We start from the raw sequence: 13,449 nt of genomic DNA, 5'->3' as shown, positions 1-13,449 counted from the left end.
TGTCACTGTCCCCCAAGGCCCAGTGGAACAAGGCCTGGGGGGGTGTGCCCTTGAAAGCAGAGTAAGGAGGCCGCCGCTCCTGGTAATCTCAGGTCTGACACACAGAGGCGCTGAGTGAGTACAGCTTAATCATCATCGAAAACTGAATGCCTGGGGACATTGAGGCCAGAGGTCTGGAAAACCTCAGTGGTGCGGCTTGGGGAAAGTTCACTGGGCCACCCAATGGTCTCCTGTCCCCAGACCTATCATCCAGTGCAGGAGGGGTACCAGCCTCAGAGCCTCTGGTGGGCCACACACCCCTCACATCATTGGCCCATCTTCTTTACAGAAGTTGAGGCTCAGAACTCAGGTCCTGACTCCCAACCCAGTGTTCTTCCAGAGGCCTCCTTGGTTCCTGCTGCACCACAGTGGGGCGATGGGAACCTCCAATAAACTCCAGTGGGGCCTGTCTTCAAAATGCCTGGAGCCCTCCACTGCCGGAGCAGTGAAGCCTTGGCCTGGGTGTCTCTGTGTACCTGACACCCCAACTTCATGTGGGGGCTGCACACTGCGAGCCTCAGTTTCCCTGCCTTATGCAGTGAGGACTGGATGACACACGAAGAGGCCTGGCCCACTGCATGCTGGCACAGAACAAATGGCAGGGTTGAGCACAGAGCACCTGACAACTCACCAATGCCTAAGTGCCCGAGCAGCTGGCCGCCAGGGTGGCTCCGCAGGGCGTGGGGCTGGAGCCCTGGCCTCCAGGGTGCCTTGGGATATATGGACGCTCCATGACTGTCCGTAAAGTGCCGGCAGGAGAACAAGCCCCACTGGACACTTAAGACCAGAGACAGAAATGTGTGGCCCTGACTCTGTTCATTGACCTGAAACTCAGAGGCAGGCTGGCCAAGCCAGCAGTAAGCTGACCTTGCCTACCAGGGCAGCCTGGGGACCCTTGTTCCAAGCAGACAGAGCCACTCCACAGGCTGCCCCTGCCCCAGTGGGAGCCAGCCCAGTGACCTGGAGAAGGTTTTAGGTGGCAGAACACTCATCTTGCATTTGATCCACAAGCCTGAGAGAATAGGACAGTGAGCTGAGGATAGGGAAACTTTGGTTTTCCTTGGCTTTTTTTTTTTTTTTTGGCTGCACTGCTCCGCACGTGGAACTTCCCTGACCAGGGATTGAATCCACACCCCCTGCAGTGGAAGCGCGGAGTCTTAACCACTGGACCACCAGGGAAGTACTCCTTGGTATTTTTAAAATGAAGTTTTTATTATGAGATAATTTTAGATTTACACAAATGTCACAAAGGCAGTATTAGCATTTCTGCAGCCTCTCTACCCGGTTTCCCCTAATGTTAACATCTTACACAGTCATGGTACAATTGTACTGAGAGATTGACTTTGGTACTTAATTAATTAAACTCCAGACTTCATTCGGATTTCACCAGTTCTTCCACTACCGTCTTCTTTTGTGTTCCAGGATCCAACTCAGGATCCCATGTTGTATTTGGAGGGAGGGGAAGGAAAGACATTCCTGGCAGAGGCAAAGGCCCGAAGGGGTACTTGTTACCAAGTTCCCTACCCTGTCTGCCTGGCAAGTAACTGGCTAGTTGGGAAGTGGAGAGAGGCAGAAGGCAGGGGTGGGGTGATGGGCTAGGGGTGAGGCTACCAGGTGCAGAGGTGACCTGGATCCCGGGAAGCATCCCTGGAGGCTGGAGCAAGGAGACGCCAGGCTGGTGTGGGTGTCAGAGGGAGGGACAAGGGAAGGACCCTGAGCTGGGGTTGCCTGGCAGTGTCCAGGGCTGGGGAGGCCTGGGGCTAAGTCTCAGCTACGCCAGACTTCCTTGCAAGGTGATGCCACCTCCCTGCACCACTGTCTTCTCAGCCGTTAAATGGATAGAAGATGAAACGAGATGCAGCAAGGTCACAATAAATGCACCAAACCAGCACTGGGCTAAAAAACTCACATCATTTCTCTGAGCCCCAAGTCTGCATCCTCAAGCTGGGAAGGACACACCCACTTCTGGGCAGAAGTGCAGTTGCTGACTCTCCCTCCTCCCAGGGCCTCCCTGCTGACCCAAGCCAGGGGCTGCCACATCCGTGTGGTCCCCTCCCAAGGGGCTCCAGGGCCTCTCCAGCTTCAGGAGGGGTGGGGGCAGCCGTGCGCTTCCACGAGCACAGCCCTGAGATGACCTTGGGCGAGGCCTCGCACTGCCCGATTGCAAAACAGAAAAATCTCAGCGCAGAATGCGGCTTTCCCCAACCCCCTGTTTGGGGCTTGGAGGTCTCGCTCTATCTGGGGCCCGGTCCCTGGACCCACGGCGTCCACTTACTCCTGGTTCCGGATGGTGCTTCCCAGGAGGGTCGTCGCCCCCTGCCCGCCCCCCCCACCGCCAAGCCTCCAGCTCCGCTTCCCCCCGCCCGGGCCACGTGACCTCTGGGCCCGCGCGCACCCCCACGCTGCACTCTCGCGGCCGGGCGTGACGCGATGCAGCGAGGTCTCCCGGACCCGCGGAGGCCCGCGGAGGCCCGCGGAGGCCCGCGGTGAGGGTGGGAGAAGCTGCCGGTGCCCTCCCCGCCCCGCCCCGCCCCGCCTCGCCCCGCCTCCTCGAAGGCGCCGGGGCCTCCCCGCCCCCCGCCACCGCCCCTTTGTTCCGCCGGCCAATCCGCGGCCTCCTTGACTAAATAAGGCTAGGAGCGCGCCCGGCGCCCCCAGTCCATTACTTCCGCCCCCCGCCCGGCCGGTGACTCAGGGCCGGCGGCGGGCGGGGACGGGGCTGCCCAGGCTGCGGCTTCCCGGGCGATGGGCGGGGCTCCGCCGGCGCCGAAATGGCCAAATATGGCCGCGCCGCGCGCCACCACCCCGCACCCGCACACCTGCGGCCTCACCTTGACCCCCGCCCCACCGCGCCGGGTGACACAGCCGCGGAACTGGAAACTGCTCCCCCACCCCAGCCAGCGCCAGGCCGGCTGAGAGCGCCCCTTGCCCTCCCCCGCAGCCCAGCCCTGCTGGTGGCGGGCTGGCGGCCTACCGAAGGGGGAAGCCCCGGAAATCTCGGGGCTCCCAGGCCCCGCCCCACTTCCCCCCACAACCCTTCGGCCGTGCACCCAGCGCCCTGCGGACTGCAAGGTGAGAAAGAAGGAAGGGGGAACGGGGACAGAGGTTCCAACGGCCTCTGCCCCCTCCCCATCTGTCCCACGAAGCAGCCCGGGCACACCAGACAAAGGAGTGCCAGAGGGAACTGGAGTCCGAGGAGGGGAGGCCCCCGCAGTCGAGGGAGCCTGAGTGGAATGCGGGGTGGGCAGACACAGGACGCGACGCCTTGGATACTGGATACTTCCCACTTCTCGTGTGTGACATCTTGGGACCCCCAAATGTTGCAGTCTTCTTCGCACACTGACGCCCCCACCTGGGGGTTGAAGGCCGGTGGTTGTGCCCAGGAGCGCCTGTAAGGGTGGGTTTTCCGGAGGCCCAGCCCCAAGTTCTTCCATGGGTGGAGCACACACCTGATGAACAGTAGCCTTGCCCTACACCCTTGGAAAGTCTGGGGAGTCTGGGACCCAGCTAGGCCTGGTGGCATGGGTGGCCATAGGCATGGCCTTGGCATCTGGGTGACTGCAGTCCGCAGGTGGGCTGGGCGGCTGCTTTACCTGCCTAGCCCAAGGTAGATGTGGACACCAGCTGACCTTTCAGGGCTCTTGGGGCGCCCGGCCTCGCCCCCCATCAGACATCAGCCCGGGTAGAGCCCAGCGCGCCCGGACCTTGGACGAGTCCCCAGACTCACTCAGTCCGGCACCACTGTCACCCCTCATGGCCAGTGTGCTCTTACACATGACTCCTCTGATGTTTAATTCTGTGCTGAGCAATCCCGAAAGCTTACAAGTAAGTCCAAGGAAACCGTAGTACCTGGTTCCCTCCGGGCATAACGAAAGCACTGGAAGCAGCAGGTGTGACCAGGACCCTGCCAGAGATGACAGGTCTTCAAGAGCAGGCTCCTGGGGAAAAGGACGCGCCCTGGACCCGGGAAAACCACAGCCCCAGGGCTGCCGGGGTCCATTGGGTTTACTTCTAGTGTCATAAACAGAAGAGAGAGTTCCCCTTCTCAAGTTTAGGGGTGAGTTGACAGTTCAAGCAGTCAAAACTACTCTTCCCTGCCTCAGTTTCCCTACGATGCCCAAAGATGACTAAAGTGAAACAAAGCTCCACCCTCTCCCCAACGGACAGGGAGGGGGTGGCCCCAAACCCGGAGTGGAGCCCCCGCCTGGGGACAATCGGGCTTGCGGTTTGAGGGGCAGGATGTATTGGGTGTGGTATAACGGGGCCAGTCTCTGCACCGCCAAGGACCCCGTTTCTGCACCGTCACGGACCCCCGAGCGCCCCAACTCCGGCGGAGGGGACTACGCGGACATGGCTGCGCTAGGGAACGGGCGGCTCCTTTCCATCGTGACAGGGGCGAGGTCACGGCTCCCCGGGACTCCCCCGGACCATGGGGCCCACAATGCCGCATGGGCAGCCGGCGGGGACCACCACCCACCCCTCCCCCAGCCCGGCGCCGGGAACCCGCCTTCGCGGCCTGCAGAGCCTCGGGGAGAAAGCTCGAAGGGGACGCCCGGGGAGCGAAGCCCCCCCCTGCGGGGCCGGCCGCGGGCGCACAACCGGCTCCGAATGCCGCCCAGCCCCGGGCCAGGCAGTTTCGGGGTGCAGCCGGGCCCTCCCCAACAGCGCCCAGCAGTCCCGGGGCGGGGCCGGCGGGTCAGCTCCGCGGCATCCTCTGCACCCCGCCCTGCGATCCCCGGGGGCGCCCACCCACCCCGCCCCCGCTCCGGCCAGCGCCAGCCCGCGCGTGGTCTCGCTCGCAGGGTCTCGGGCGCGCGGGGGCGGCGCGGGCGGGGCGGTGGGGGGCGGGGCGGGTGGGGGGCGGGACCGGGCGCGGGGCCCCACGTGCCCCTGCCGGGCGGGCCAATGGGCGCCCGGCGTTCGGAAAGATCGCCATATATGGACATGTTCTGGGGCCGCGCGCGCCGCCGGCCCGCGCGCGCGCCCCGCTCCGCTTAAATACGGGCGGGGGAGGCCGTGGTCGATCTCACTCGCCGCAGCCGGCTCGCCCTCCTTGTCTTCTCGTCGCTTGCCTGCTCGTTTTTTCGCGTCCTACGGCCGCCTCCTCCGCCGGTAAGTGAGCAGGCCTGTGTGGCCTGGCCCGGTATCCGGGCCCCCGCGCCCCTTCACAGGCCCGCTTTTCGCTCCTGGCCCCAGAGGCCCGGCCGCGCCGACGCCGGGAACAAAGGGTAGCCGGGCGGGGTGGAGTGGGTGAGGTGGGACGCGCCCCAGCGGGTCCATGGAGGACTCAGTGGGGGTGCTGCCGGCGGAGGGGGCAGGGCGAGGGCGGGGCCGGGACCGGACCGCAGTACTGAGAGCACCCGGCCGTGTCTTCGCGGAACAACGCTGCTGGGGGCGTTACATAAAAGCCAGTCTCGGTTCCAGACGGTTACTCTGTTGCCGGGGCGGCTGGTCGGGGGGGGGGGGAGGCGGAACGTCTCGCGGCGAGGGCATTTGTGCAGGGGCTGTTCCTGGGCTCCAGGGCGCGCCTGAGATGGTTGCATTTTTGAGTAGATCGCAATGGAAGAAGAAATCGCCGCGCTCGTCATCGATAATGGCTCTGGCATGTGCAAAGCGGGGTTTGCTGGGGATGACGCTCCCCGGGCCGTGTTCCCGTCCATCGTTGGGCGTCCCCGACACCAGGGCGTTATGGTGGGCATGGGGCAGAAGGACAGCTACGTGGGCGACGAGGCCCAGAGCAAGCGTGGCATCCTGACTCTCAAGTACCCCATTGAGCACGGCATTGTCACCAATTGGGACGACATGGAGAAGATCTGGCACCACACCTTCTACAACGAGCTGCGTGTGGCCCCCGAGGAGCACCCCGTGCTGCTGACGGAGGCCCCCCTGAATCCCAAGGCCAACCGTGAGAAGATGACCCAGGTAAGCGTGGCCGGGTCGATTGGGCCGTTCCATCTGTTTCACAAGTCATTTCATGCTCAGTTTTGATTTTTGAAATTCAAGGTTTTCTTTCACTATTTCCAGGGTTCTGTTCTTCTGGCATTTCCTCCCTGAAGTCTCAAGGTTTCTTATTTGTGTTTCTGCTTGCGTCTTTTTCTTTTCTTCACACATCACATTTGTGGCATGCTGGCATGGTGTGTGAGCATGGGGTGGTCCTGGGTCCTTTCCATTGACTAAGGAGCTGTTGCCTCTTGCAGATCATGTTCGAGACTTTCAACACTCCGGCCATGTACGTGGCCATCCAGGCTGTGCTGTCCCTGTATGCTTCTGGCCGCACCACTGGTATAGTCATGGACTCTGGGGATGGGGTCACCCACACGGTGCCCATCTACGAGGGGTACGCCCTCCCCCACGCCATCCTGCGTCTGGACCTGGCTGGCCGGGACCTGACAGACTACCTCATGAAGATCCTCACGGAGCGTGGCTACAGCTTCACCACCACAGCTGAGCGGGAAATCGTGCGTGACATCAAGGAGAAGCTCTGCTACGTTGCCCTGGACTTCGAGCAGGAGATGGCCACCGCCGCGTCCTCCTCCTCCTTGGAGAAGAGCTACGAGCTGCCTGATGGTCAGGTGATCACCATCGGCAATGAGCGGTTCCGGTGTCCAGAGGCGCTCTTCCAGCCCTCTTTCTTGGGTAGGTGTCAGGCAGGCAGCATGACCTCTGTCTGAGGCTGTTGAGAGCCGAGGTGCCTTTCACCTTGAACGTGACCGCTGAGAGTGAGCTTTGTCTCTTAGGTATGGAGTCCTGTGGCATCCACGAGACTACCTTCAATTCTATCATGAAGTGTGATGTCGACATCCGGAAGGACCTGTATGCCAACACGGTGCTGTCTGGTGGGACCACCATGTATCCCGGCATCGCCGACAGGATGCAGAAGGAGATCACGGCTCTGGCCCCCAGCACAATGAAGATCAAGGTGAGTCAGAGGTGGTTGTGGGCTTGGGCTTGGCGGCCTTTCTGGGAAGACAATGCCACTGACTAAAACCACGTTCTTGTTTTTCCAGATCATCGCTCCTCCCGAGCGCAAGTACTCGGTGTGGATCGGGGGCTCCATCCTGGCCTCGCTGTCCACCTTCCAGCAGATGTGGATCAGCAAGCAGGAGTACGACGAGTCAGGCCCCTCCATTGTCCACCGCAAATGCTTCTAAACGGACTGCGAGCAGATGCGTAGCATTTGCTGCATGAGTTAATTCAGAAGTATAAATTTGCCTTGGCAAATGTATACACCTCATGCTAGCCTCATGAAACTGGAATAAGCCTTTGAAAAGAAATTTGTCCTAGAAGCTTGTATCTGATATCAGCACTGGATTGTAGAACTTGTTGCTGATTTTGATCTTGTATTCAAGTTAACTCTTCCCTTGGTATATGTTTAATATCCTGTGCATATCTTTGATTTAAACCCCTAGTTAACACGCGGCTCCGTCACTTTGTGGCTGAGGTGAGAACACATTTATGGAAGAGAAATCCAATGGCTTGATGAGAATCTGGGAGACCAGGAGTCTCTCGATCTGTGCAGGGTATTAATGTGTCAGAGCTGCCTATTCCAGGATTTCTCTAGAGGCTGGCAGGAGTCCTGAACCAGTTGTCATTTCTGTTTTGCCGGTCTTACGGGGTTGGGAAGGTCTGAGCCTTAGGACTTGCTTTCCTTTCTTACCGAAGTTTTCCCGCCAGAACACCGTGGGTTGTTACTTACCTTGAGTTGGAAAACAGTTTGCATTCACACCTGTAAATTTATTCTTTTAATTTATGTAAGGTTTTTGTACGCAATTCTCAATTCTCTAAGAGATGACAACAGATTTTGGTTTTCTACTGTCATGTGAGAACATTAGGCCCCAGCAATGCGTCATTGTGAGGAAATAAAAGTGCTGCAGTAAACTGATCAGTGCCTCCTGTTTTGGGGAATGGAAGGTTGGGTGAGGGTGGAACAACCTCGGCTCAAATAAGGCAACAGTTTGGTTTCACCCAAACCAGAGGTGAGCAAGTGGTCCTAATGAACATCTCTTCACAGCTGGAATCTGCCTCACGTTGTGGGCTTGGGGGCTTCTAGGGAAAGAACCTGGCTGGGATTGGCCCCCAAGCTGGTGGAAGGAGGAATCTTTTTATACTTGGTGTTCTCAATTTAGCGTAGGGCTGTGCTGCCATAGAAGCACTTGGGGCCACGAAGGGCATGGCTTTCTCCACACACAAGTAGTGGTAGGGTGAGACTTGTTCTTTGGTCAGCATATCAAAGTGGAACAACCGTGGGGTTAATAAAATAGAGCCTGACAGTTGAGCCATGGAACCTGCGATCTGATGATAGAAGTGTCATCTGGTGACATGAACATGACTCTCGCAGGCTCTGAGCTCCTTGATGGCTTCTGCCCCAAAACTTTATGTAAAGGCAGGCAGAGTCTTCCTCGGGTATTTCAGATTTTCAAACAATTCTTTGCAGGTTGGGTCAGAAAGGTAAGCTTTCTTCGCTAGATTGAAAAAGCTTAAGGGTTTGGAAGAACATGTTTTTGAAATCTGGAGGTTTCATGCCTTTGCTGTTGGGAAGCAGGTTTCACCAGTGGGGGCTGGTGGTGCTTTCTAGCTTAACCTCCAGGTAGCTGGGGAGAGGGCTTCAGGGTCCAGGGAGGGAGGCCCTGTTAGGCTGGGCTGGATTGGGAGTAAGGGGCCCCAAGAACATACAACTGAGGGAGATGTGGAGTCTCTCCTTTGGGGGGCAGAAGGTGGACCCTGCCAGTCTCACACCTCCGTCTGCTTTGCCCCTGTCCCCTTGCTCATAACCTCCCTGTGACCACCTGTGGAACGCACAAGAGTGACAGGTCAGAAATCACTGTTTTGCCCTGGGCAGTATTCCGCTTTCAGTCAGGACTAGAAAATCTGATTTGAAGCATGAGCAGATTCAGGGAACAGGATAGACCGGACTGAGGAGAGCCGCCGGGGAGGACAGAACACCTTTAGGAACTGGGAGGAAAAAGGTGGCTGCCTGGGTGGCCACGATCCCAGCTCCATCCACTCTTCTTGCATTGGGCACGGTGGGCAAGGCCCTCTACTCCCGGCCTCCGTCTCCTCTGTCCCCTCTGCAAACTGGAGAGCGGTGCCTGCTCCACGCGGAGGCCAGGACACCCTCCCTGTGCGTGGAAGGGGCATGTCAGCCCACCCTCCTGCTCCTGTGGGGTATAGCAGAATTTCGGCAGCACAGAAGACACTGGCCATTCTTTGTGGTGCTCTGGGGACAGTAACCGGATGTCAAACCCAATGAGTGTACCCACTGGATGACGGCCGTTGCCTGGCCGAGCCTATTGGAGAGCTTGGCATGCTGCCATCCATCAAAAGACACTTCACTGCCAAAGGGAGGCACTCACGGTGACCTCTCCCCTCGGGCCCCTCCTCCAGCCCCTGTGGAACATCTCACCTTTTGTCAGCATCGTTTCTCCGGGTAGCTCTGCGTACTGAATGCACGAAAATGCTAGGCTTTGCAAAGGACACGGAGCTTGAGGAAAAGATTGACTGTAGCCACCATGACTTTCCACACGGAATCTGCTCAAACCAAAGCAAGATGTGGCCAGCTCTGCCTACTTCTACAGAAGGAGAAAGGAGCTTTTCACGGGAGAACGTTATCAACAGGCACTCGGGATGCAGCAGCTTCAAAGTGGAAAACAGGATGAATCTCCAGACCGTGGAAGGACTGGAGATCTGCAAGGAAAAGTTGGGAGAACGTGTAGGCAAATGAGAGAAAAGTATTCAAATGGGCCACTTAGGGAAGATGAAACCTCAAAGGCTGATTGTCTTAATGTTAATCAGCTTAATGAATGGAAGCTTCTGGAAGGGCTGCCTCAGAGAAATGTCTCATATCCTGGGGGACTCCATGATGTGAACCCTCGAGAGGCTCCCCTTCCCCAGGTCCCCCAGGTGTCCTGATGCTGAGACAAGTGGAGGATGCCCTCTGAGTGGAGCAGGAAGCTCATGGGTGCCTCCTTCCTGTAGTGCAAGGAGCCTGTCCACATGCCCAGCGGACAGTCAGCAACCACTCCAACTCAGAGTTACCATACCCTGGCAAGAGGTGGACGTTGTGTTTATTGGATGCAATTTCAAGTTCAAGGCCCTTTCATCCCAAGTGGTCAGTGTTTGAGTAGAGGACAGAAACCGTTTCAAGGAGGGAGTTCAAGGATTCACATTAGAAAGGCTGGTCTCTGGTGACCGAGAGATTGTGGCTTCCCAGGACCCTTTCCTGGTTAGAGGCCCTAAACATCAGACCTGGAGAGCTCCCCATGGGGTGTTCCCCCAAGAAGCACATGAGCCGCCACTGCTGGGGCTGCGTGCTGCACCCAGAGCCCCACATGGTCCCCCACAGCTGTGCTGGCCTGCACCATCAACCCCCAATGACCAATGGCCATCCAAGATGTTCTCTCCTGCAGGAAGCTCTACCTCCCCTTTCAGCTCCCTGCTAGGACCAGGAGGGTGCCCTCCAGGGGGGCCTGCCTCAGTGCACGGTTCTCAGGCGTCCTCTAACACTTGCAAGAGGCTGCCCCTCTCTGGTGCCCGTTCCACTTCCCACCCCACTGATGGCGTGTTTGACCCTGGACACGTAGACAGTGAAATAGGAGTGAAGGGGCTTTAGGAGCCAGTGTGGGAGCCAGCCTACTCTCTTTTCCCTCTGCTCTGGGACCACAGTGTTCCAGAGAAGGGCTTCTCCATCAGCCTGGAGGCCTGAGAGACACCATCAGAGCCAACATGGTCAGACATACAGCCTGAGCAAGAAAGAAATCCTTACTGCTGTAAGTTGATGAGATTGTAGAGTCACTTGTTATGCAGCATAATCAAGCCTCACCTGCTTGATACAGCATCATCGTATATATGAGTGGCAACCCCTAGAGTTGTGCAGTGCACCACCTGTGCAGCTGTCCATGGTATCCCTGCACAGCCCAGCCCTGCCACCTGGTGCACCTATCCCCCCACTTCAATGCCTGTGTTATTTGTCTCCCTCCCTGGTCTGTAAGTTTTTTTAGTTTTCTATTTCTTTCTTGTGGTAAACATATGCATCACATAAAACTTATCCTTTTTACAATAGCATCAAAAAGAATAAAATATTTAGGAATGAATTTCACCAAGGAGATGGAAGACTTGTACAATGAAAACTACAAAACATTGCTAAAAGAAATAAGACACAACACATCCCATGTTCATGGATTGGAACACAATATTGTTAAAATGTCAGTATTACCCAAAGCAATCTGCAGATTCAATGCAATTCCTATCAACATCCCAATGACATTTTTTTTTTTGTAGAAATAGAAAAATCCATCCTAAATTTCATATACAATCTCAGGCACCCTGCATAGCCAAAACAATTTGGAAAGAGCACAATGCTGGAGGGCAAACACTTCCTGATTTCAAAACTTACTACAAAGCACAAGTAAGCAAGACAGTGTGGTCCTGGGACTTCCCTGGTGGCACAGTGGTTAAGAATCCACCTGCCAATGCAGGGGACACGGGTTCGATCCCTGGTCCTGGAAGATCCCACATGCTGCAGAGCAACTAAGCCCGTGCGCCACAACTACCGAGCCCATGCACCACAACCACTGAAGCCTGCACTCCTAGAGCCCATGCTCTGCAACAAGAGAAGCCTCCGCAATCAGAAGCCCACACACTGCAACGAAGAGTAGCCCCCACTTGCCACAACTAGAGAAAGCCCGTGCACAGCAATGAAGACCCAATGCAGCCAAAAATAATTAATTAAAACAAAAACAAAAAAACAGTGTGGTCCTAGCATGAAGACAGACATAAACCAATGGGACAGAACAGAGAACCCAGGGGCTTCCCTGGTGGCACGGTGGTTAAGAATCCACCTGCCAATGCAGGAGACACGGGTTCGAGCCCTGGTCCGGGAAGATCCACATGCCGCGGAGCAACTAAGCCCGTGCGCCACAACTACTGAAGTCCGCGAGCCTAGAGCCTGTGCTCCACAACAAGAGAAGCCACCGCAATGAGAAGACCACACACTGCAACAAAGAGTAGCCCCCGCTCGCTGCAACTAGAGAAAGGCCGCACACAGCAACAAAGACCCAATGCAGCCAAAAATTAAATAAATATATAAATTTATTTAAAAAAAAAAAAGAACAGAGAACCCAGAAATACACCCATATATGGTCAAATGATTTTCAACGAGGTTGCTAAGACCTTTCTTTTTTTTTTAACTTTTTTTTTTTTTTTTGGCCATGCCACATGGCTTGTGGGATCATAGTTCCGCAAGCAGGGATTGAACCCAGGCCCTTGGCAGTGAGAACGTGGAGTCCTATCAACTGGACTGCCAGGGAATTTCCAACTAAAACCTTTCAATGGAGAAAGGATAGTCCTGCCAACAAATGGTGCTGGGAAAACTGGATCTCCACATGCAAAAGAAATGAAGTTGGACCCTTACCTAACACCATATACAAAAATTAACTCAAAATGGATTAAGGGACTTCCCTGGTGGCGCAGTGGTTAAGAATCCACCTGCCAATGCAGGGAACACAGGTTCGAGCCCTGGTCCGGGAAGATCCCACATGCCGTGGAGCAACTAAGCCCGTGCGCCACAACTACTGAAGCCCGCGTGCCACAACTACTGAAGCCCGCGTACCTAGAGCCCGTGCTCCGCAACAAGAGAAGCCACCGCAGTGAGAATCCCACGCACCACAACAAAGAGTAGCCCCTGCTCGCCACAACTAGAGAAAGCCCGCGTGTAGCAACAAAGACCCAGTGCAGCCAAAAATAAATAAATAAATAATAATAAATAAACGAATTTATTTTAAAAAATGGATTAAGGACCTAAATGTAAAACCTAAAACTATAAAACTCTTAGAAGAAAACAGGACAAAAGCTTCATGACATTGGATTTGGTGTGCACACATACATATATATTTCTGTATACAACCATCTGTATCTACATTAAGCTAAACATGAGTTCCTACTGTTGTCCCCAACTCTGATCATTACCATTAGATCAGTCTACACTTTGCCCTTTGTTTATCTGTAAACTCTCACTCTGACAGTGAGAAACCTATCTCCCAGCATCCACCATGCGTTCACTTAATCGTTCAGTTCCAGTGTATATGTTCAGGCAGAACTGAGATATTGCAGGTTTGGGTCCAGACCACCAGAATAAAGCAAATATTGAAATAAAGCGAGTCACATGAATTTTTTGGTTTCCGGTGCATATAAAAGTTATGTTTACACTATACTGTAGTTATTAAGTGTGCAGCATTGTCTAAAAGAAATGTATATACCTTAATTAAATACTTTATTGCTAAAAAAGGCTAACCATCATCTGAGCCTTTAGTGAGTCCTGTAGTAACATCAAAGATCACAGGTCACTGTAACACATACGATAATAATGAAAAAGTTTGAAATATTGTGAGAATTACCAAAATGTGACACAGAGAC

The 13,449-nt window shown here is 55.6% G+C and overlaps 1 protein-coding gene across 1 annotated transcript; it reads left to right on the top strand.

The window, feature by feature from the left end:
* Window positions 1-4,993: 4,993 nt before the first annotated feature.
* On the top strand, window positions 4,994-7,921 carry ACTG1 (actin gamma 1). The gene is made up of 5 exons (XM_030843137.2): window positions 4,994-5,151; window positions 5,593-5,961; window positions 6,237-6,675; window positions 6,777-6,958; window positions 7,047-7,921. The coding sequence occupies exons 2-5, from the start codon at window positions 5,599-5,601 to the stop codon at window positions 7,188-7,190; spliced, it is 1,128 nt and encodes a 375-aa protein (XP_030698997.1). The 5' UTR covers window positions 4,994-5,151; window positions 5,593-5,598; the 3' UTR covers window positions 7,191-7,921.
* Window positions 7,922-13,449: the final 5,528 nt, after the last annotated feature.

The sequence above is a fragment of the Globicephala melas genome, chromosome 20 (assembly GCF_963455315.2).
Source record: "Globicephala melas chromosome 20, mGloMel1.2, whole genome shotgun sequence".
Classification (NCBI taxonomy): domain Eukaryota; kingdom Metazoa; phylum Chordata; class Mammalia; order Artiodactyla; family Delphinidae; genus Globicephala; species Globicephala melas.
Note: the sequence above shows the minus strand (reverse complement) of the source record. Positions and strands in the feature narration are given on the sequence as shown.